General features: G+C 36.9%; 1 protein-coding gene across 1 annotated transcript in view; it reads left to right on the top strand.

Moving 5' to 3' along the window:
* Window positions 1-24257, top strand: part of DLG1 (discs large MAGUK scaffold protein 1) — a 177892-nt gene that overhangs the window by 84336 nt on the left and 69299 nt on the right. The window contains exons 5-6 of the mRNA XM_009282414.1: window positions 18157-18255; window positions 22397-22450. Coding sequence (XP_009280689.1) covers window positions 18157-18255; window positions 22397-22450 — 153 coding nt within the window. The remainder of the gene's footprint in view (window positions 1-18156; window positions 18256-22396; window positions 22451-24257) is intronic.

Raw genomic sequence — 24257 nt, 5'->3', positions numbered from 1 at the left:
GGGTTGTTTTTTTGGTGGTGGTTTTTTTTTTTTTGTTACCATTGGTTTTTAAACTGTGTGGAAGTTAGTATTAATGTTATTGGAGACTAGTATCTATGTGGTTGTGTCAGTCGTCTTGTATATGACTTCAGATATTTTATGGGATGTAGGCAGAGTACAGGATTTTTCTTTGACCATGGAATTTTCAATTTCTTCCCACTGCTTTGTGTGGTATTTACTGGAAACTGCTGTACCATGGGAATGTTTTGGACGAGCCTTCTAGCCTCTCCTCCTTTATTCTCTTTATCAGTGCTGCCTCATAGTGTGTATATTTGCTTATTTAAAATTGCTGCTCGAAGACTGATACCTGTAGAAGTTAGCTGAGCAACCTGTATTATGTGCCTCCCAGGTAATAGCGTTTGTTTTTATAACAGAGTAGGGAGCAGAGTAAAGATTGCTTGTGCTTCTGCTGTACGGTTCTACTTCAAAGCAAATTTAATTTAGTAAGTAAATTGTAGTTGTTTTTCTTAGATAACTAACTGTATCTGACTACATAGTGTGGTGTAAGCAGGTGAGAAGGGAGTCAGTTTTCCCTTTGGAGAAGGAGAGGGAGGGAACTCTGGATTCTGTTTGTAGCGTGTACAGTCTCCAGTCTGAAATCCTGGCCTGAAAAGGGATCCTGATAAATTGGGGGTGTTCAGAAAAGGGATTATAACTGTAGATTGTGTTCAGGAAGACCTGCTTTAAAATGAGAAACTGAAGAACCTCTGCTTAGTTCAACCAATGGAAAGTCAGGAGATGATTTGGTCACAGACTATAAATATATAGGGATAGATTTTGGAAGCTGGAAAGATTGTTTATTTAGTAGAAAAAGGCATCTGTATTCCAAATTGGGGAACTGAAGCTAGACAAATTTAGATAGAAAACTTAATTTTAAAGAAGGATATTAATATAATAATTTCAAAAGCTTAGTGGGACATGATGTAATTGCCAAATCAGGGTAATAAATTAGTATTTCCTATGTAAAAGGCATAATGACAAATAAAGCTTGTACTTGAAAATGTCAAAATACATCATAGAATCTCTGATTCAACAGCTAATATAATGACTTTAAACTGCTATTTGGAAGCTGAAAACTGCTGGAAAGCAGTTTACATTTTTTTAAAAACACTTTTATTACATCTGTTTACTACTGCTTTTAATTTTTATTTCAACTCTATCATTTTTTTGCTTTTAAAAGATTAATACCATGGGGGAAAATTCTCTGTACAGCTTTTTAGAATTTGAGCACGTTAAGCCTCATAACAGAGCAGCACTTCAGTAGTTAGATGCTAAATCAAGTGGTATGCAAATTGACTGTGAAATACTACTGATCAAGATGGTGATAGTACAGACCTACGACTATATTCCCAGATAAGTGTGGAATGCCACAGTAGATGCCTATCTCTGAGCAGAAAACCAGCTAGGGCTGTCCCACCTTTGAGCTCCGAGCAGTTCCTATGACTCATTTTACTGTATTAAAAATAAAAAGATTCAGGTGCCAATAGAAGAGAATTTAAATTAATATGGTAAGAGGCACAGGTGATCAATAGGAGATGACATTTATTTAGGATTTCTTAAGGCACTTGTGTTTAATATGGCTGAACTGTCTGTTGTGTTGTGTGTGACCTTTTTGTTAACTGTCTGGGTATTCCTAGAATAAAAATTTTAAAGGCAAATACGATGCCCTTTTTAGAAGGAGCTAAGCTGTACTCTGAGACTACAGCTAAGCAGGTCTGATTTCCTTATTGTACAAACTTTGAGAATTTAGGATTTCTTAAGGCACTTGTGTTTAATATGGCTGAACTGTCTGTTGTGTTGTGTGTGACCTTTTTGTTAACTGTCTGGGTATTCCTAGAATAAAAATTTTAAAGGCAAATACGATGCCCTTTTTAGAAGGAGCTAAGCTGTACTCTGAGACTACAGCTAAGCAGGTCTGATTTCCTTATTGTACAAACTTTGAGAAATTCTTTATTATTAAAAAAAAATTAACAGGTAGATGGATAAACAGGTATTTTGAAGAGAAGTCAGCTTGTCTTTGTAAAGGGAAAATAAGGACTTGCAGAGAATAGCAGACAAAAGTGAATGACTGGGCACAAAAATAGCTGGTGACATTCATTGTGTAGTAAGTAATAAGGAACAGAGTTAGAAGGATAATCCCGCGTGTGTGCATATAATGATAGGCAACAAATGAAGTATTTCTATTCCAGAAGGAGAGTTTTGAGTTGTCACTGATAGTTCTCTGAAAACATCACCTTAGTACCCTGCAGTAGTGAAAAAGGTAAATGAAATGTCAGGTATTACTAAAGAAGAAATAGAGAATAACACAGAAAGTGACACTGAGTATATTTCTTGTGTATCTGTACTTTGAATTTTGTGTAGCATTCCATTTGCGTTATCTTAGAAAGGATATAGTGTAAGTAAAAAGGAAAAGGATAGTAAAGTGTTAAGAGGAATAATCTAGTTATCTATGGGGACAGTTGATTTTAAAATAAACAAAAAAACCCCTGAGGGAGAATATGATAGAGACTTATAAAATAAAAAATGAATTTAAGAAGGTTCTCAATGAGAAATTATTTAATAGTACTTTAATTCTAATTCTGTCACAACTGTCCTGTAAAACTTCTGCTAAAATTGTGAAGGTCACTGCCACAAAATGCTGTGGAGAAGAGAAGGTTCAAAAAGAGAATGATTTCAAAATGGAGTTAAATGGATTTGCAAAGGGTGGGTGGCAGGTAGCTATTACAGACAGTGGTTCAGGAAGACCTTGACTGTCAGGTTCTGAGATTGTTTTCTGGGAAAATTACTGGGCATATGTCTAACTCCTACTTGCCCATCTATCAGTTTTTGCTGTTAGTAAGATTCTTGACCAGTTGGGCCTTTGCTCTCATCCAGTATGGCAGTTTTTACTGTTTGCGTGGTGTGCATTTTTTTTAATGGAGAGGGACATGAACTATCAGAATAATTTATCTGTTTCTGTAGTGCATTGTGCTATTTGATGTTTCTGAATAAATTACACTAGGAAAAAAAATCCCTGGATAAATCTCTAGAGGATGTTATGAAGCTTGACAATAATGTGAGTTAAATGCAGGGAATCGAATCTCAAGTTTCTGGCCTTTGTGTGTCACTCAGCAATCATGATCATCTGACGTAGAAATCGCCAAGTCTCCTAAGAAAATGCCATCTGATAGATTCATCCCCTGAGTGATGCATCAGTCATGAGGTGATCAGAGTGGCAGGAATTAATATTGAAATGTATCTGGGAAGGACTAGTGGTTAGATTAATAGTTTCAGAGAATATGATAAAGGAAACAAGTAACAGATGACTTCCCTACTGTTGTCTTTGGCATGTCTAAATTAGAAACATTCTCGTTGTGTCTTGCTATGCCTTCTAAGGACAGTAGATAATATTGCTGTGCATCTTACAGAATCAGAGAATCTTCTTGTGTTCTAATGTAATGGGGAAATGGCAGGAGTGCTGGCAGTTTGCTTTTTGTCTGATGTTAATTTTTATACCATACGTTACTACTTTCACATACTTTCTTGTAATGCAGGACTTGGAAAATTCATTTGACAGCTGCTAATTTGGGTTTAAGCCTCAGTAACCAGCATAAAAGACACATTTTTTTTTTTCCCCTGGTTCTTGAAACTTAAAACAATTAAGTAGTTATCTGTTTATAGCATTACCGCTTAATAATTTGTTTTTACATATCCATGAGTCCACTTTCTTCTTTCATAGTTTTCAGTGTTAATTTTTCGTTTGTTTCACCCGTTTCTTTACCTGCTCATTTTTACCTATGTTGGACTGCTCAAGTTTTATCAATTTGTGTCCTTCAACTTCAGCAACCATAATCAGATGAAGTAGAACATACTGTAAAATATAATTTTCTACTTACATTTTTGCTTGCTGGAAAAGAAAAATACAGGCATGTCTGTCGAGCTGGTGCCCTGCTTCCAGCAGTAGCCAGAGCGGAGGGTTAGGAAGAGTATAAACCCAGGACAAATAGGTATGATGCTTCCTCTGAGGACTTTCAGAGCTTTCTGCCTGTTCCAGTTTAGGGATTCCAAGAGCTGGAGATGACTTGTGTGTTTAATAACCCTGAATCCATGAGTTTTCATGGATTTGGCCAGCCGCCTTGTAGTGGCAAGGATTCAACAGTGAAGGAGCAGCTTCTGCTTGTTTGTAGCCTAGTGAGGGGAGGAGAGTCAGGGTTATGGCACCTGTTCTTGTGCATTTTCTTCCAAGATTCTTAATGCAAAACAGCGTTGGAAACAAAATTCAGGTTGTTTTTAAGGAAATACCCTTCTATTGGACTGAAGAGTCAGATTCGTCTTTTCTGTTCTGTTGTTGGCCCTATTTGGTTTTAGTTCATTTCCTCATGAAGGCAGACGGGGATTAGGCCAGGGCTGTTGGAGCAGTCTGTGCAGGGAGCAGCTTGGGCACTGGCCCGAGAAGTGGAAACTTCTGGACCTCACATGTCAAAGTCAGCCTGAAACCCAGAACTTCACCCATGGCCTGACCACTGTTAGAAAAAGTGTGGCTATAGGTACATTTAGCTCGGTACCTTGTCGTTCTGAGGATGTAAGAATGAAGGAAGTCTTTTTTGAGTAATTGTGGTAGGGAGGCAAATAAATGCAGGCCATGACCTCCCTTCTTTTTTTCCTTTAAACTCTTTAATATCCATAGATTTCTACTGGTGTCTGTTTGCTTCTCAGTGTTTAAGGGCTTGAATCTTCAGTAGAATTGTGTTGTGGAGTGTTGTTGGAATTATAAAATGAAACTGCAGAATTTTCTTTAAATAGTTCGTAATCTTGAGGGTCTGATGAATCCTGTTTTGCTTTTCCTGAATTGTAAATTCAGAATTCAGAACCCTTGTCTTAGCCCTTTTTAGAGATTTTTTTGTAATGAAGAATTTCAAATATTTGTATACAAAAGACTTAAAACATTTTATTGTAGATTAGGCATTTTAATTATCTGAACTGAATGAAAATTGGCAGAAATGATTGTGTAAACTGGTATCCTGTCAAGATTAGACCAAAAAAATTAATGGATTAAAGTCATAACTCAAGAAAAGCTTACATTGCTTCATGTATTTTAAAGTATTCTGAGAAACGTAAGCTACTCGTAATATTTATTGATGCCCACTTTTTTCAGGTCAGTATAGTTTATATTTATTTTAGCCAGAGTAAACAAGGCAAGGATGTGCCACCAACACCTGACTGATAGAAGTTTTGGTAAGTGTGTTACCAACACAAAATACTGGTTTTGTGTGATCCCAGGTCTGCCCTGGCACTGATACAGAATAGGAAGTCTTGCACGTTAGGCCTGACTTCTGCAGAGCCATGTGGTTGTCACTGCAGTGTCCTCTTCCCAGAGGAGGTTTACCACCTGATGTCAGGGCTGAACCTCATCCTCTGGCTCCTGTGTCTTTGTCCTGAACAGGTGAGTCCTCATGGAAACCGCAGGGAACTGTTTAAATTACTTCTGCACTCAGTTTGGGTACACGATTTTTAGTTCCACTTGTAGCTGGCTTGGCCTAGTTCGAGTTCGTGAGACAGACAGACTGGTTTTGTGTGGAACACAGAATGACTGGCTCAGGTTTCCCTCTCTGCTTCAGAGCTTAAGCAGCTTCTGCACTAGCTAGGTATGGGTGCACCATAGTTGTGTTTGTCCAGCATTGATCATACATTGGTCAAATCTGACTTGTGATTCTATGGTGCAATTAACCCAAAATCCAGATAAAATGCCTATGAATAATTATGGACCAAAAGTCAGTTTATCTGTAAACCTTGTTTTTAAAAACACATTGTTTTTAGTCAACACTGTAAACTTAAAATTATACATAAATGTGTGGGTGGTTTTTTTCCCCATCGCAAGGTTGCATAAGGCTATCTTCTTTCCTAAGTTATACTGAAAAGTGCTAGAATCTTTAGAAATTTTTAGCAAACAGCATTGTAAGAAAAAAAATCAGTCTTTATTTACCTGTGGAGTGAAAGTTTGCTCAAGTAATGCTAGGCATTAAACCTGTTAAAACTTTTATAGTATTTTAATCTACTGAAGACAATGAGTATTTGACAGTACAGAAAAGGTGCCTATTTTGCTGAAATGTTGCAGGGCTCCTATGACTCATTCTAGAGCCTGGATGTGTTGTATAATGGTACTTATTTTGAGATTGTATGATAACTGCATGCTGTCATGGAAGCAAGTCTGAGGAGCTTCCAGTGTTTCCACAGTGTAAGGATGAATAAAATCAGGTGAGGTACCTAGCTAGTAATTGCATGGTAAAGATTTTAGCCTTAGTTCTGAGCGATGAAAAAGCAAAGCACCTGGATAGCAATATAAAGCTATCAGAACTGTAGTGAAAGTAATAGTGTATGTTTGGGAAGAACTCAGCATGTGTAAAGATAAAATGCTAATGCCACTTATGTGTATGAAGCCTTTCGTAAATGAAGTAAGGAGTGGCTTCGGTATAAAGCCACTTTATGCGTAAATCAAGTCATTAATTTTCCAAAATTTTCTGACATTTATGTCTTGAAAAAGCTAATGGATTTTAATTAATGAGTTGTTATACATGACTTTTCTTGTGTGGTTTTCTGTTTGCTGTTCATTCATGCGAGGTAAATGACCTTCTGCTCATGCTCAGTGTTTTAGGGCAAATTTGTTTATTTTTATAAAGAGATTTTTGGACAGATAATAGATTGCTCACAGAATAATACAATTGTCACTAAAATAATAAATACTTGTCTTAAAATGGAAAGCTCTGGCTTGGATTCACTGACTTCCTTCAGATCACTTCAGTACTCCCTGTTTTAAGACTGTACCCTTAAGTACTTCAAGGGCAGTGGGGTGCTGTAAGTGAACCTGAATGTTTCTTATCCTAAAGGAAAAACGGATCGTGCTTTAGATAAGATGAGGTTCACATGCATCATTTTCATATTTTATGAATAATGTTTCTTATAGATTTACTCAATTAAAAAAAAAAAATCCCCAACAAAAAAACTTTTGGAGAAGAGTAGTGGGGTAGTTTTGAGAGTTAACTGATGCTTTTCTAGTATTGAGAGAGATCACGTCCTAGTATCAGAGCTAGATTGATACAGGTCATCTTTGCTATTTGAATGAATTATAAAGAACAAAATAATCATGCTGTCTAGGAGGGTTTAATTATTCCCTGAATAATTTCGGAATGATTGGAAATTATGTGTTCTGAGACCTTATAAGTAGTGTCATATCTATTAAAGCCTGTAAACAGTACCCAACCTTTATTGTTGTGTTTTGATTTAATAGTGTTCTCAGGAGTGAACAGAGTCTATCACATCTCAGTTTCCTACCACAGCATACCCCTTCTACTGAATTTCAAAAATTATGTGTTCTGAGACCTTATAAGTAGTGTCATATCTATTAAAGCCTGTAAACAGTACCCAACCTTTATTGTTGTGTTTTGATTTAATAGTGTTCTCAGGAGTGAACAGAGTCTATCACATCTCAGTTTCCTACCACAGCATACCCCTTCTACTGTGAATTTCAAAAGCTAAAATATTGACACCCTACTGCTGCTATTATTTTTCTATAATAAAGTCTTAGAACACATTTTCTCTTTGCCTGGTCTCTTTCTGATGCTGAAACCCTGCTTGGGCTTCTTTATGGACTCTTCAGCATTGTAATGAAAGCTGCTATTCTTAAGGCTGATGTTAATTTAAATGGAGCTTTCTAGGCCTTGCTTTAAGTTGCAAATTAAATGCATTACACTCATTCTCAATAGCACTTATGAACCTAAATGAGGAGCCTTGCAGTTCTGTTTTGAGCTTAGAGTGCTGGGTTGTTTGGTGAATACAGATGACTAACCCGCTGCACAGGGTTCAGTGCTAGACATTCGTTTAGTATTTGAAAAATGAAAGTCACAAATTACCTTTATTAAAACCAATATTAACTTTGTCAACATTTTGTATATTATGGCTTTGGAATATGACTGGGATTCAACCATTTAAGCAGTCCCTGAGAGATTTGGCAGGACAAATTAGTTTGAGCTAAGTAAATGTTTCTGAGTACCAGATGCAACTGAAAGTTTTACTCATCAACCAACCACTGGATGCTGTGTGAGCGCGCTGGTGATAGTTTTGTAGTTCCGGGTTCCCCATTTCTGCTTTGTGGGTGTCCATTTATCTCATACGAATAGTTCTGCAGAGTAGAACTTCATCCCACAAACTGCTGGACAGTCTGTCTTGTCCTGTATTACTGCTTATGGTTATAGCATTCTTTTTTTTAAATTATTTTCTGCACTAAAAAATTGCTTACTAGGCCTCAGCAAGTAAGAGTCTTTCTGTCACTGCCTTTGCTGCTTTACTTCTGCTTGCGTAATCATGGTGCAAATTGTTCCTCACTGGGATGTTTTTGTAGGTGAAGATTGCAATAAAGAATTGACAGTAAATAAACTGCTTATTTGTCTTTAAATCAGTTTGGGTCATCGTCACCATCTGTGATTTTACTGATATTCTGCTGTCACTGATTTCCCCCCCCCCCCAAAGCTATTTATTTATGTTTTAAGTTCAGAGTTTTAAGTTCATTTGAGTTCATTGCAAAATGCTGTGGGGTTTGAGGAGGAAACTAGGTTAGAGAATCAATTTGTTGACTGAGTTAAAAAAAAACAACCCACAAACCAACAAAAGAACCAACCAGATAACCCCTAGAGTTTAGTCATATCTAGCATGCTAGCTGTGTGTCTTTAAAATAGAGTGCTCACATAAATATGATTTTTAAGAGCCATGGTTTACTCTGAAAAAAGTGAGATCTAAAGTAAAGTCACAGGCATTCAGACTAGTCCTTTTAATCTACAAGGGCTGGGTGGGTAAACCTTTTACTTTCTAGGATCCAGAAAAACTTTCATATCTTTGTTACAGTACTTACCTGAACTGATGTTACAGCTCCAAGATGGCTTGTCTGTCCTCAAAATCTCTTAGTAAAACCATTATGTACTGACCTACCCATCTTCATGTAAACATACCCTGACAGGCTTCAGGCTCAGCTTCTTTGTTTCTGTGCTTTCTGTCCAAACTCGCCTTGGAGAGACCTGGATAGCATCCAGGTAGAGATCTAGTATTCCTTCATCCATGAGACCATGGGAATCGATCTTTGCTCCATCATGGCAAGGAACAGGGAGAGCCCTTGAAGGAGTAGGAGGGTCAGAAACCCAAATCTGAAACCAGGAGTTCTTCGTCCTTTTATATCAGTGCAGAATGATAGGCAGGCTTAATTGTAACCACCCATGGGTTGAGGCCATCATAATTAAGCTTATCATTTACCCTAGCCAGTCTCTCTTAAGGTTTTGTTTGTGGTAAATCAATTTACTGTTGAAAAACAGTATGGAGTATGCTGACTCGGATAGGAGAATCTGAACAACACCCCCACCCCCATGAAGTACACATGGTACAAATGTAGTCACAAGTTTATAAGCATGAGTGGTTAGAAAGCTGAAAAAATGTGTGTATTTTAAATAATTTGTTTTTTAGCCACCATGTATGAAATAGATATGGTTTCTGTATAAAAACTGGAGAGTTACTGTACTAACACGCTGAGCAAGGTGGACAGGTGAGTTGAGTTCATCGGGTGGGAAGCGCATTTTTAAAGCAAAGTAATGCTCTGTTGATAAGAGAGAACCTTTCTCACATGAAAGAAATCACAAATCTGTAGAGAAGGAAAATCTTAAGTCATACTTGTATTAATGGTATTCTCTTTTTTTGGTGGTTCTGCTTCCCATGCTCTGTATTTGGTGTGTTTTACCCTCTAGACTAGCCTATCAGCAATGGCAGTACTCATGCCTGGGTAGAATTGGGTCTTGTGTCTTTGGAGTTCTCAAAATTCAGATACATGCAGCATATTAGCATGTCTGATTGTGTTATATGCTGTTTTGATATATAAACATTGTTTGGAATTTCAAGTCAATACTTAAATGATTGCTTATGTTCAGATAGTTCTACACTTTTTCAGCTCTTGTGAAACTTGTAATTTTTTATTTGATTTCTGTGAAACTTTGTTTTGGCAGTAGGGAAATACTTGTATGTTTTATTTCCAAATAACCTTGATGCTACATTTTGTTTCAAGTCCTGGAGAAACACACTCAGGAAAAATATGCGTGTCTTAAATTTATTGCTCAATAGCTCAAGTCACTGACATTGTGGTACTAAGGACGTGCCCGGCCAGAGGATGTCACTGACTTAGGGAGGAATATGGCAGAGACGGTGCGTCCGTGTTAATGCTAGCTGTGTGCTCGGACTTAGATGCTCTGGGCAGCATACACCTAACACGGGTTATGAATGAGGATGGACGGCAGTTGTGCTTTATTCTTACCACCGTTAGACCCCACCAAACAGCCTATAAATCCCTGAAGGTATGTTTAGATGAGTACTGACTTCTGTGATTTTGAGGAAGGTGGATGCAAAGTTCTTAAAATAGCAGGCTTCACTAATGAAATGTCCTGTGGCATTCTAGGATGTAGTTCAGAGAAAAGATACAAAACTACATTGCCAGACCTTAAATTATACATCTCTGGAAAGAAAATATTCCATTTCTCTTCAGCTTTGTCACTGGGTATTGAACCAAAATTGTTTCTTCCTGCCACTTTTAAAGTTTTGTTCGCTTTGGAAGATATTTTATTTCCTACTTCCAAGAAGAAGTAATGAATATGGGCTTGTTTTCATCAGTCAAGTCATATTAACAGAAGTTGCTGATTTTGTGGTATCTGCTTGAAGGCAATGGAAGGGGTGAAGTACAAAATTATTTTTGGAGGATTCTCCCAGCTATTAGAATTGCTTTTGGCAGTAATGGAAGTTGGTTATTAAAGCTTTAAAAAAGACCTTTGGAGTAGACATTGCTGGTCAAATATTATTACTATTTTCCCTTTCCATGGGTATTGTTGTCCAGCTATTGAGTGGGTGTTACAGAATGTGGAAAGAAAATGATTCATGAAGAAGTACTACTTGTAAAAGATTACTGGCACTTTAACAGATTGCTGCAAAGAAGTGTGCACTGTACATTCAATGTAGTAATTTAAAAGAATGAAATATTGATGATTCAGCTTTGTGTTAGTAACAAATTGTTCAGAGTTTGTATGCAATATGAAAGCACAACCTGATCCTGAACCCCCTCTGGTTATGAAAAATCACTTAGCGCTTGATATTAGAGTGGAGCAGTTCATGCCAGTAATTAATACAGTCTGCAGAGAACACTTGCTGGTTCAGGCTTTCTGCAGTCAAAAGACAGTCTGCCATTAGTTACATAACTGCTTTTTCTTGCTTTGAATTATGCATATGTCCCACTGCTTCGTCAGAGATTTTTTTTGTTTCCTATCAGTGCAACTGCAAGGCAGGCTCTGCCTTACCTCGCATGTGTGAATGCAATTGGGCATAATGATCCCCATGACTCTCAAATATCTGATTAATCTCTTTAAATATCATTCTTCTTGCCTTTTCTGCTTTCTTTTTTCCTTTTTTTTCCCCTCTTTTTTTGCTGTTGTCTGTTTTCATTTTGTTTATACCACAATTGTTCTAGATAAGCCTTACTACACTTTGATTATATATTCCTTTCCTCTTCTTCCCACGTTTTTTTGACCAAGATGCTATATTCACTTTCCATACTTGCATAACACTAAATTTCAGTGCAGCCTAAGCTTTTTTGCTGCAGGTTGCCCTGGCACACCGTGCAGCCCTGGACGAGTTAGGTGTTCTGCCTGTATCTCCTGTTCCTTGGCTGTGTTTTGGTGCTTGGACTGTTGCTCTTGGAACTACAAGTGCCTTCAGGTTTTTGTTTTGCTTTTAATTATTGATATCATCTCAGGGACCAAAGGCATGAGGACTTCCAGAAAAAACCTTGTGCTGTTACCAGTTATCTGGTACATCTTCTTCATTCTTTTGCTACTGAAGTCAGCATGCCTGAAAGCACGCTGGAGAGATGTGAATTCCTTTGTCTCATCTTTTGTCTTTTGTCTTCCTCTTTCTTGTTTGGAGGAGAAGATAGGAAGCTGGAGAACTGGGTTTCCAAGAATACGGTATCCAGCATCTTCTATCCTTGCCCTCACCGTCTCACTTAGCGCGCTTCAAAGCTAATTTTCTTTTTAATCAAGAGGCTACTTGGACTACGTGTTTTCAACAAAGTTGATGCCTCCAGGAATAAGATGTTCCTTTTGAATCTGAAACATCACATATTTTGGGATTTATTATGTATGCAAGAGAAAAGCCTTATACCCCAAACCCCTTGCTTCTTTCTTCCTACATTTTAGTAATTAGTCAATGTCATGCTGGGTAGAAAATAGAGTGTACTGATATGCAAGTAAAATGGGTGGTATGAATGCAGCCTGCTAAACCTCAAGCAATCTTGATAACATCTCTGGAAAAAAATGTTTGTTTGTGGTCTACCAAAGCAGCCATTTGGCACACTGCTGCCAAAGAGGGCTGATAGAGGCTTTGACACAAGACACAGCCTCTGTCCGCGTAATTCCTGCAGGCTGGGGAATGTGCCTCAGAGTTGCTTAGTATTAATGCGCCTGTGGAAATTTCTCAAAGGAGAGAAAGTTAGTTGTGATGTGCTGGTTTTGAACTGTTTACCTATATGCACATTAACAACATGCTTATCTTCCTCTCTGCCTTTGCCCTTCAGTAACAAAATCTAGAGATTCTTGGGTTGTCTAGAGCAGAACAACCTAGGTGCAATCTGCCCATGTGTATTAGTGGGACACAGTCCTCCAGCTCCCTGATACTTCAAAGGCAAAAGACATACCTACCATAAACATGCGCAAATCTGTGAATGTATGACCAACGCATTTCCAGCTTCCTGCCACTGGCCAGAAACCCTTCTGTCTCTGCATTTATGAATATTGCATTAATGATATGTTATGCAGCTCTTGATTACATCCATTCTGGGTGGAAGATGAGACATGGCAGCTCTTGGTGATTAGAGGAGCATCTGTCAGTTCCTATTTATCTCTTAATATCCATGCTATAAATAACTGGAAATGTTTGTACTTAGGTCTGTATTTCTAGTTTTTTATTCTGTGTGTAAAATTATGCTGACTCATATTATTTAAATATTCAGATTTGCTGTAGGAAAGTATACAGTGAGAGGGAGAATAAGCATGTTTTAATGCTATGAACTGATGAAATGTCTCCATTTTATCCAAATACAGTACAGCTGACCTAATCAAGCTTTGTTTCCTGTGGGCTGGTGTCCTCCATTCTCATCATACCCAGTGCCAGATATTCAGATTCACAGCATATTCCTAGAACAGACCCGTGGGGCAAGAGGCAGATGGTGTGTGCTATGGCTGGTCCAGAACTATGCTGGTTGTGTGTCTGCTGTCGAGAAGACTGCACGACCACTGCCTTGAGCCTGCTTCCTTCTGTGAGGCTAGGAATATAGGTGTCTCTATTTAGCTGTCAATTTTCATGTAGACTCTGGGAAATCAACTTTTGATCCTTACCTCTTTTTAGAATGATTGGTTGGTAAAGTTAAATATTCAACAGCATGATTAAATCAAACTATCTCCTCATTGTGTGCATTTGGGGGGGGGAGGGTAGGAATTGTTTTGGAGCTCTTTTGTTTTGAAAATTGGGATAGAAATGTGATATAGAGATCATGCATCTGTGGCATTAAAAACTGAATTAATAAAATAATAAAGAACTCAGGTTTGTTTAGATGTCTTAATTTTTTTTTAGCTTTTAATTTAAAGTGTGCACCTCTTAAAATTGTTGTCTCTCAGTGCTGCTGTATTTCATGGAAATGCAAGTCTTACCATTATTAAAACAAAGTAATTTTTGTTACTGTTATGGTCTGAACGAATTTGTTTTCTTTGGAAGTTTAATGTTGAAAACTTGTACGATGTATCTGCCCATTCGCAGTTCATATACTTTTTTTTTAGCTTTTAATTTAAACAGTGTGCACCTTAAAATTGTTGTCTCTCAGTGCTGCTGTATTTCATGGAAATGCAAGTCTTACCATTATTAAAACAAAGTAATTTTTGTTACTGTTATGGTCTGAACGAATTTGTTTTCTTTGGAAGTTTAATGTTGAAAACTTGTACGATGTATCTGCCCATTCGCAGTTCATATACTTTTCATCATAAGCTTCTTTAAAGTCATTAGTTTTCAGCCCCCATAAAGTGTTCAGAAAAGTAGAGGAATTGCTATATTTTAAAATTTTCTACATGTAAACCTCGGAGAAGTTTTGAGGTGGTAAAATATAACAAAGTTTAAGCATAGTAGGAGCTTATGGAAGAAAGAAAGCAACTATAACCTTTCATAGCTTCTTTTTAATAAAAAAGTCAGATGACTTTTGCCATCTATTCAATAATTTGTGCATTGCATTGATTATTTATGCCCAGCAAATTGACTGTCTTGTGGTGGTTCAATGGTGCTCTTTAAATAGAGTGAGAGAGTACACAACATGCAGTACTCGCTAAAACAGCATGTAGCGTTTCTTCCTATGACCATAATCTAGAAAACAATCATATTTTGAACTTTCTCAGGAAGCAACATTTTGGTTTATTTTCCCTCCATTTTTTTGCAAAAAGGACTGTTTGTGTTGCTAGTTTCATGACTACTCACTGTTACGACTACAAATACTGTGGTGCTACAGATGACGGTGAAATGGGAATGCTCAAGCTCACTGATTTAACAAGGAGCCCGAGAATGGAAATACGTCAAAATCTTCATATGCAGCCAAAGCAGCCTTACCGGCATCAGCAGCGAGCACTAAGCATTCGTACATCTTTTAGTTCATCCACGTTGCCGGCGTCTTCCAAACACAGAGGAAAATTTATAAACCTACGTGACAGTGTAAAAAAGAGTCCTACAAAAAGCACAGCAAAAGTAAAAGCTGCTAGTGGTTGGGTGTCTGATGGCTCATGTTCTAATTGTTCTTTAGAAAAGGTATGTATTGCACTAGGTATCTATAGATGCGCATTTTTGGTGCAAACCGTAGAAAGTATGACACACTTTTTTCTTTCTGTAGTTTTATCCCTGCTATTTCTAGAGACAATGTTAATTTTCTTTTGTATTTTATCACTAGAAATCAAAGTAGTAATAATTGAAATTGGGCTGGCAAAGAAATACTTCTGCTCAGTGTTTTCCCATTAAGATTGTTGCACTGTATACAGTGTGGGTTTTTAATAGTAACTTCTTGAAAGTGAGGAAAGTCTGGTTTGCTTGATTTGTTCTCCCAAATATGTCTTTTAGTACTTGACAAATATCAGCGTTATGGAATTTGCTGGTTTAGTTGATGTGCTTTGGGATGTGTATGGTGCTTTGATAATTTCAGGTTAGTTGGTATTTCCTCACAGAAGGAGTTGTGGTGTGTGTTGGTTAAACATGAGAAAATGGGTGTGTTCCTCCTTTTCACATCATCTGGATTTAGTGTTAGGTTTGGAGGCTCTCCTTTTAATTCATTAATTCATTAACAACACTTAAAGGTGTTACTATCTTAGCGTTTTTAAACATACCACTTAAAATTGAATGATTATTTTTGTTTATAAATATTCTAAAGTCCATCCTTACACTTTAAAAAAGAATTACTTGAGATTTATTGTACTGTTGTAACAGAGTGGCTTTTCATTGTAGGTGTTAACACATTCATTTAAGCTGACAGGCTCTGTTAAAGTGAGTTATTGCCCAAGTCAAGCATTCCTATATACAATAGTCTATCGTACTTGCATGCTACAGTTTATATATATTCAAAACAAGGTTTTTAATTGGCCCGTTGCTTTCTTTGTAGTTTAAGTAAGTTTGTGTCTATTTAAACCAGAATTATTAAATGTTGTAATCAGAGACATATTTATTTAAAGTTATTTTGAGGATAAGCTTTTGTTTTTCAGAATACTTTAGCATATTAATTTGGAGAATTCCTAAAAATTACAAATGTTTCTTGAAAATTCCTGGGAAGCAGAGCATTGAAAGCAATACCCTGAGCTACTGGAGCCTATTCAGCTGCTCTCACAGATACCTGTACCATATAATAATTTTCAGACTGATTATGTGCCATACTAAAATCAAATCAGCATTCTGCTATTATAACGGTGTTCCAGGTCTTCTTGCTTTGATGGTTAGTAATCTTTTAATTTCTTGTGTTGTCCTTCCTTGTGGTAGCCATAGTGCCTACATCAATTCACTGTATTCCATGAAACGTTTAAGTGAAGACAGTCTTACCTTTATTTGGATTTGCACATCCTTTGAAAGTGGTTGCCAGTGTCGTCACCTCTTTCCTCACGCACATGGTAGTGGAGGAGACTCAATAGGAACATTGCCAGGACGCTTGGGGGAGCATGCTTTTAAGAGTCAGTGGATACTAAACCATCAGCACAAAGGGAAAATACAATGACAGTACTAATAGCTTATGAGACTGGAACCTGAAAGAATTAAAGGACTTGGAACAATGTCAGTTTTAAAACAATAAGGATAAAAATTGGAACTAGTTGGGAGGGTTCTTGAAGTGTTTAGGAATGAGAAGCCCAGAGAGAGAAGGGAGTTAAGAACTGAGAAAAAGAAGGAATTGGGAAAATAAAGCTGCCGTTGGGTGCAGAGGGAGAGGTGCAGGTTGTTTGGTCCATAAGGAAATCAGCTACGACTGTGTCAGTTACTTTGCTAAGTCAAAGGGCAGGGGAGTGTGATCAGTGTCTAAGAATAACTTCAATTTGTTTTTAACCTTATCTTATTGCAGGAGTTATAACTGTAAAGCTGGAATTTTTCTGACCTGCTAACGGTTAGTTTGTCAGCCTTAATGTTGTGTTATATTTTGACGTGTAATATGTGAATATCTGAAATTTTGGTTAACAGGATTTTTTTACTGCGTGCATACATGGGAAGCTACTTACTTTGGAACAAGGCAGACTTGAAGGGGTGGCTTACTTTTTTGCATATGTAGGGCTGAGTGATTGCTCAAGCTATTTAATTTGATCTGTCCTCTAAAGGTTGCATCGTTCTTCCAGTAACTGCAGGTTTGTTGCATTGAGCATTTTCTGCATCCTTTGCAAAATGGTATTATCATTGTTTTAGACCAGATTCCCCCCCCCCCCGCCTTTTTTAACACTTGAAAGATTGTGCTGTTGTCCACAGATGTAAGGATGTTTAAAAGACAATAGTAATAATCTTTGAAGATATCAAATGTTTCTTGTTCTCACATCTTTCAATAACTGCAGCATTTTTCACCAGCTGTTCATTTTAGATAAATTGACTTTGAGCTGAAAAAGACCTGTAGAAATACGATATGTACACTTAAGGGTTGCTACTCTTGGGCTGTTTCAGGTTGCTTTAATATTTGCTTTGACCATTTAATTTGGTGTATGCTATTGGTGTATGTTGCTTTGTGTTTTAAAATATCTCAAACTTTTAAAATACGTTTAATACTTCTATGTTCTGGGGTTTTGGCTCATTTTCAGGATTTAGTATTTTCATTTGTCATTATGCTTCATTATATTTAAAGATCCAAGAATGTCTTGGAACAACTAAGTTGCAAGAGCTTTGATCTGCTGTTCAGCTTGTAATTTTGATGATAGTTGCCAGTAGTTTATGTTGCTGACAACCAGTATGTTAACATCTCAAAATGATTTGAGTCAATTTTGCTCAAAATGCTATTTGTAATCTTGTTCCCTTGCAGCTTAAGTGTCAGTAGCTCTCCTGGTTAATATTTTAATGAAAATTCCTAAGACCAAAATTCCTTTATCAAAAAGGAATATTAACTTTGTTCAGTGCTGTCAACTTTAGCCACTGTTTCCCTGCTGTTGCACACTGTTGTATAATGGTGAAGGGCTTCTGTTGTGAAACCAGCCCACAAAAAGCCTGAGTCTGTCCACTGACATGAACAGGTTTTCTGTTGGACCCCAAAGTCTTACTACGCTGCTACAAGGTGAGTAACTTGGTGGCAGTAAGCAGCGTGGGTATGTCTTACGGCTTTGGGTTCTCTGACACTAGCACGTTGCTGGGCATGCGCTGCCATGCACAGTGTGTGGTTAAAGGTGGTTGTTTGTCTTCAGCTGTGGTTATAGTCTCCAAATCCATATGCTATTAAGAATTATTTTTTTAAGCTGTTAAATTTGAATCTTGTTTGTTTTAAAATGTTTTTCTAGTTTTCATTATTTTTGACGTTTTGTTGGTGATTTTTAGCCCACAGAAGCTGTTCCTTCCTCTTCTCCCATTGTCCCTGTGATCCCTGTCCCATCAGTCCCTGCTGAGACCACTGTCATCCCATCCACCATACCACAGGTTTTTATTCTTTTTTTTTGTTAAATTTGTTCAACTTTTATTTATTCAATTTATTTCATTGTTTTGTTTAAATTCACATTTTGGTACTCTTACAAACAGGTTTGAGATGAACTGTGAAAGAGCTGAATTAGTAATACACTGAAGTTTCATCCTAACTTTTGTTTGTTTTATAGCAGCTTTTAGTCCATTTAAAATGTCTATATTTTCACATGGAAGTATATGTATTAGTCATATTAGTAAGTTGTGAAATAGCTAAAGAAAAAACCCTCAAAAGAATGGAAAGAAGCAATAGGATATTTTGTGTTCTCACATAATAATTTTAGAGCCATTTCAGCCTTACTAAAGTTGTTATTGATTGATTGATTTATTTATAGAAAATTGTTGTCTCATCTTATATACAAATGCTTAATATATGTCTTTCATCAATTGCACTTGCATGACATTTCTTCTGTTCTCCAGCCATTTGTTTGTATTAGTGTGCTTGGGGGCATTTAGAATACAAAAGGGTTTGGGTTTTGGGGGGGTTTTTTACCCCTCTATTCCTAACATATTTGACTCATAGAATGTGCTTCCCTTCTGGACCTTCATCCTTTAGGTCACATAATGTCAACACACAAAAAAAATAAACCCTGTCAAGACAAGTGAAAGCAGTAAACATGAGTTAACATTAATATCTTGTATATAACTTGGAATATGTGATCACAGCATGGCAAGCTATGGAATAATTTAGGATAGGTAGCAGTTATATTTTTGCATATTGAATGGCATTCTGCTTTTATTTTTTGTAACTTTACTGTAACTTTCAGTGCAAAAATCTCAAACGATGCATGCATGCCTTCTGAAAAGATGGGTCACTTCTTAGAATTGTTTGGTGACAGATATTTATTAACTTTAAAGGGGAATTAAGCTATCCAGAATAGTACCGGGATATTTTTGTAGTATATGTCAGTTTTCTTTCTTTTTTTTCTTAAGGTCTGTTTTCAAGCTATGGGGCTAAACTTGCAACAGGTGGTAATCTTTTTCTATCTCTGCTACATTGTTAAATTTTACATAATCCAATAACTATCAACAGTTTTTAGTTGGCTGTTTTGTAGCGCAATTTCTAGTGGATGTATGTTTACACGAATCTGTCACCCATACCTTTCCCAACAGGCAGACCAGAGATTTGATTCGTTTCAGAACTATTTCCTTCTTATAAAGGGATTCTGCCCATGTCAGGAGCAGACTAGTGCGACCAGTGGACTTCTGCTGTCAGCCTTGGTGGATAAAGATAACTGCGTTAGCAGTAGCATTTACTTTCAGCGAATTGCCAGTAGGCTAAACTTAATTTAAAGTAAAATAATTAGTGCTATATGTATTTATATTTTCTTTGACTGCCATTGCTGTGACAGTGTTAATGTCCATTGATGATGCTGGATTACAAGCAGAAGAGTAAGAATTGAGTGGTCTATGCCTCTGTCTTCTGAGTGCATATAAATGTCTGCAGGAGTTATCTATATAATTCTGCATCATACGTGATTCTAAGCAATTAGAAAATACCACAGAAATTTATAATCAACTTTGGATTTGGCAGATGCATTTTTGCGTGATAGATACATCTCTGTTTTGTTAGTTGCTTTACCCCGCAGGCAAGCCCTTAGTCTGCTTGTAAACAAACTTGTCAAATGGCTTTTAAATATTTGAACAAGCCCTGGCACAGAAGCTTGAAAGTGTTAGGTAATTTGGAGAACTCTTGCATAACAGACTGAAATACCAGGTCTTCCTTCAAAAAACATTTGATGTGTTGAGTTAGATGTGCCTTGTGTCTTTGTAGTGTCCAGGCATACCTTTGGAATGCCTGGCACAAAGCTCTTCTCCTTCCTGCTTGGAAATGATGGTAAATTATTGCTTCTTGATGGAGAATTCAGATAAATGCAGAAGGAGTGTTAGGAACAATCACTTAACTTACTGAAGGTGTTTTGCATCTGTTGGCTAGTTTGTGTCTCAAACATACTGTTCACGTAGAAACCTCACCTACTAATAGCAATTTGCTTTTAGCTAGTCTTGCTCTTCTGTTTTAAGACATTAAAAGAACACCACCTGTCAACCTCAAGAAAAAGATTCATGGGAAACCAGCTTTCACTGATACTGCTTTTGTTGAATATACTTGGATATTACTGAATCCTAATATTAAATAAAAATAAATTCCAAAATTGAGGGAAATGTAAAGAATGTGACTGAAATTTAAAAATTAATCCTTGTTTTGTTTTCTAATTATAAAGTAAAAATCTTTTCATAGTTGATACACAAATATAAAATAAATGTATGTATGCTGTTCTCTTGTAGATCCAGTGGAGATTAGACTCCTAATGCCTCATACTCAGTCAGGTTCTTTTTAATACAGTGTGTTGTTTTGTTTTTCTTAAAACCGTGTTAATTGTAAAGCTCTTACAGGGATGGTGATGCATAATTTAATTGACTGGTATTTTTAGTACAGGATCTTATTTTTAATTTAATCTTATTTTACTAGACCTTGAATAAGAAGCAGAAATCGGAATGTAAATTAATGGCAGAAAATGGTTGTGAGGGATAGCATTGTTTTGACAGAGATTTTTATCATGATACTAGTAACTAGTAATTGATTTCTGTACTGCGTAAAGTGTGCCCATGCTTCTACTGAGAATTGCTGGGTGAGAAAGGTGTTTGGCATCTTGACAGTCATAAGTGTCATCCTTTTTGTTTCCTTTTTTTAATAGTCTACTCTGTTAACTTGCATATATACCACCTGATTTTAGTACTTACTAAATGATACGGGCCTAATTTCTGACACAGCAACCTCAGCAGATTGATGACTCCTGTCTAGTGATGGTAGATTATTCATCTCAGTCTTTTGTAAGGAACTTCTGAGTCATTGCTTACTTCCTGGCTTTTGGGGGCTTTTAAAAATCATGAATTCTTCAGAAGTATGTTGTTGTCATGGTAATGAAACTAAAATGCAGAATATGAATAGGTTAATGTAATTGTCATGTTTTGGTAGGTCTTAAGCTTATCTTTGAATGAGTTTAATACTAGCTTCTATTGCAGCCTGTTAAACTGTCCCTAAATTTATTTACACACACACACACACGAGATTTAAAAAAAAAAAAAAATATAAAGAATGTCTTAACTTTAAAGATAATGGATTTTTATACGTATAAAAAAATCTCAGCTTCATTAAAGCAGTAAGGAGATTAACTTTGTTTTGTGCCACTGAGTTTGTAGGTCTCGTTGAACTTAATAGAGCAACAGTATTTGGAGTCTGGAATATATCTGCACACGTTTTGTTTTGTTCTTAGTGCAGGCTAGATGCTACCTATTTAAAGGCAGATAATTGATGCAAATACAGGAAATGTATTTATTTGGAAGTATTTCAGATGAATGTCACCAGTCTGTATGGATTTTCTTTCAGTTGAAACCGCATTTTTCACAGAAAGATTCTCAGTAACATCAGGAAGTAAAAGTGTGAGCTTATTCTACCAGTTCCTGGCTAGCAAGAATGCTATACTATTTCATATTTCTATAGCAATAATCTCTGACTGCTTATGGCTTGTGAATCCATAACAATTTTCTGATGGAAGCATGTGCTGCTGTGTGGTAGATGAATGTCTGCTGTGGATTTGCTTTCAGTTTTGTTGATCCTTCCATGCAGAAACTTCCATTTCTGTAAGTTTCCATTTTGCAGGTTGAAGGGTGGGGGGTGGGTGGGGTGGTTGTGGTGGGGAGTGTTCCTGGTAGGGAGAAAGAGGAATCAAATCCACCAAAAAATTTGGTTTTAAAATATTGGCTGGGAAAGCAACTTCTGAATGTCATATCGCAAGTACTGGGGTAACTGACATCATGTCAAATGATAGCATGACTCAGTTTTTCTTTTGAAAAAAGATAATAAATGACAGAACTTGTATATACAATACGAGCTCAGAGTTTTTGGAAGAGTGTGGTTTTGTGGCATGAAAGCACTTTGTTTGGGGTAGAAACAAGTGTTTCAGAAGGTGAATTTTTGAGATTCTCAAGCTGAGGCTACCTTTTAACAGAACTTCGAGAAACACAGCAAATTAAATGTATAATTATCATTAGTATTACTTTCTCTTATGCTGTCTAATTTTTCTTTATTCTTTTGTTAAAGGCAAATCCCCCTCCAGTGCTGGTGAATACAGATTCTTTGGAGACTCCAACATATGTAAGCCTACACTTGCTTTCAGTTATAACTTTAGATAATGTTTTATGTATGTAGATTTTAGGTCTGTTTCTACTGTTTAATAAAACCTATTTGACCTCTATGATGGTGCTTGAGTTCGTCAGCTGTCCTAATGATTATTTGAAGTCCTTAAATAGCTGTTTCATGGAAAAAAAAAATGTTGTAGATTGCAGGTGGAAGGTTCTGTGTGAGTACCAGTGTGTGACAGTGCAAAGCAGTTGTTTGAGGTTCAGTGTTCAGAGAACAATCTATTTCTTCAACTGTGCAGTCTGATGCTTTAATATTTAATGTGCCACTTCTGTTGCACTTCTCATAAAAACACTTCTTAATGCAGTGGCTATACTTAAGATTTTAGTGCTCTAAATGTTCCTAAAAATGGGTTGGTTCTGTTTGAAACATTAAGGTGGTAAGTGTAGTTATGTGGAGGCCAAAATTTGTGTTTGGCAGTGTGTGTTTTGTGATAGGAATACCACTGGCAGATAGAGATTTCAGAGGGTTTGGAATGTATGTTTTCAGGTCTGAATTTCCCTCCTGTACCTTCCTCCTACAGTTACTTATATCCCACTTGCTTGTCATTTTCCTGAACAGTGTTAATGCCTGTACTAGTTGCTTTATATTGTGTTTATTCTAAGTACTGGTAAATCTTGTCCTTGTCAAAAGCATTCATAACTTAGCAATGTTGCTAGAAAGGAGCTGTAATAACTCAAGACAGACAAAAGCGTGAATTAACAGTTTAAGCAGAAGACAAAAGATTAGTACAGTGACATAATTGGCTCATTTATGAGTCCTGGGTGTAATAATGATGCCTCTGACTAAAAGATCACAGCAGTAGTCTGCAGTGTGTGGCCCTTTTATTGATGTGACATAGATACAGTTTAGAAAAGCGTACTGAAGGTGAGGTGTCTCCCTGCACACACAAACTAAACCAAGAAGAAAAATGATTAATAAATACGTATTCACATTTCGGAAGGCCCCGTCTGATAGAGGCACACGGAGGACAGTAGATAGTAGCAATAGGAAGAGAAAATAGCATTAACAGAACAAACTGGCACTCAAAATTATAAGCTATCTAAATTATCAGTTTGCAGTGAATGTAAAACAAACAAGCCCATAACTATCTGTAATCTAACCTACTCTGTAAGCATAGGAAGTTGAGTAAAGGAATATCCTTCTCAGTTCCCAAGTAGCTAATGGAGTTGTTAAGTAATGTAAAATCATACTTGTGAGGTAGCTGAATCATGAATCTGCAAAAACCTTAACTATTAAAGCCTTTTCTGTTGAAAGAAGAAAAAAGCAAAATATGAATCAAGAAAGTCATCGAGGAACAAATGGTCAAGAACACAGCCCTCGTCATCTGAATCATAAAGCTGCTGAGGAAGTACTGCCTCTTAGAACTCAAAACTGGGTTGGAAAAAAACACCGAGAAGCATATTTTTTTTTATTCTTTGTAAAAGCCCAAGGAAATACAAACAAAACTCAAGTTGGTTGCACATGAAAAGATTACCGTACCAGCAAAATTAACTTCAGTACAGTCAAAAGGCTCTAACCAAATTCTGCTGAACTACTAATAGGTTTTCACATTCAAAGAATCATAGAATCATTAAGGTTGGAAAAGACCTCTAAGATCGAGTCCAACCTCGACCCAACCACCACCATGCCCACTAAACCATGTCCCTAAGCACCTCATCTACACGTCTTTTAAATACCTCCAGGGATGGGGACTCCACCACTTCCCTGGGCAGCCTGTTCCAATGTTTCACCACTCTTTCAGTAAAGACATTTTTCCTCA

Source organism: Aptenodytes forsteri, unplaced genomic scaffold (assembly GCF_000699145.1).
Source record: "Aptenodytes forsteri isolate BGI_AS27 unplaced genomic scaffold, ASM69914v1 Scaffold404, whole genome shotgun sequence".
In the NCBI taxonomy this organism is placed as follows: domain Eukaryota; kingdom Metazoa; phylum Chordata; class Aves; order Sphenisciformes; family Spheniscidae; genus Aptenodytes; species Aptenodytes forsteri.
The sequence above is the reverse complement of the archived record's forward strand: the minus strand, read 5'-3'. Positions and strand labels throughout refer to the sequence as shown.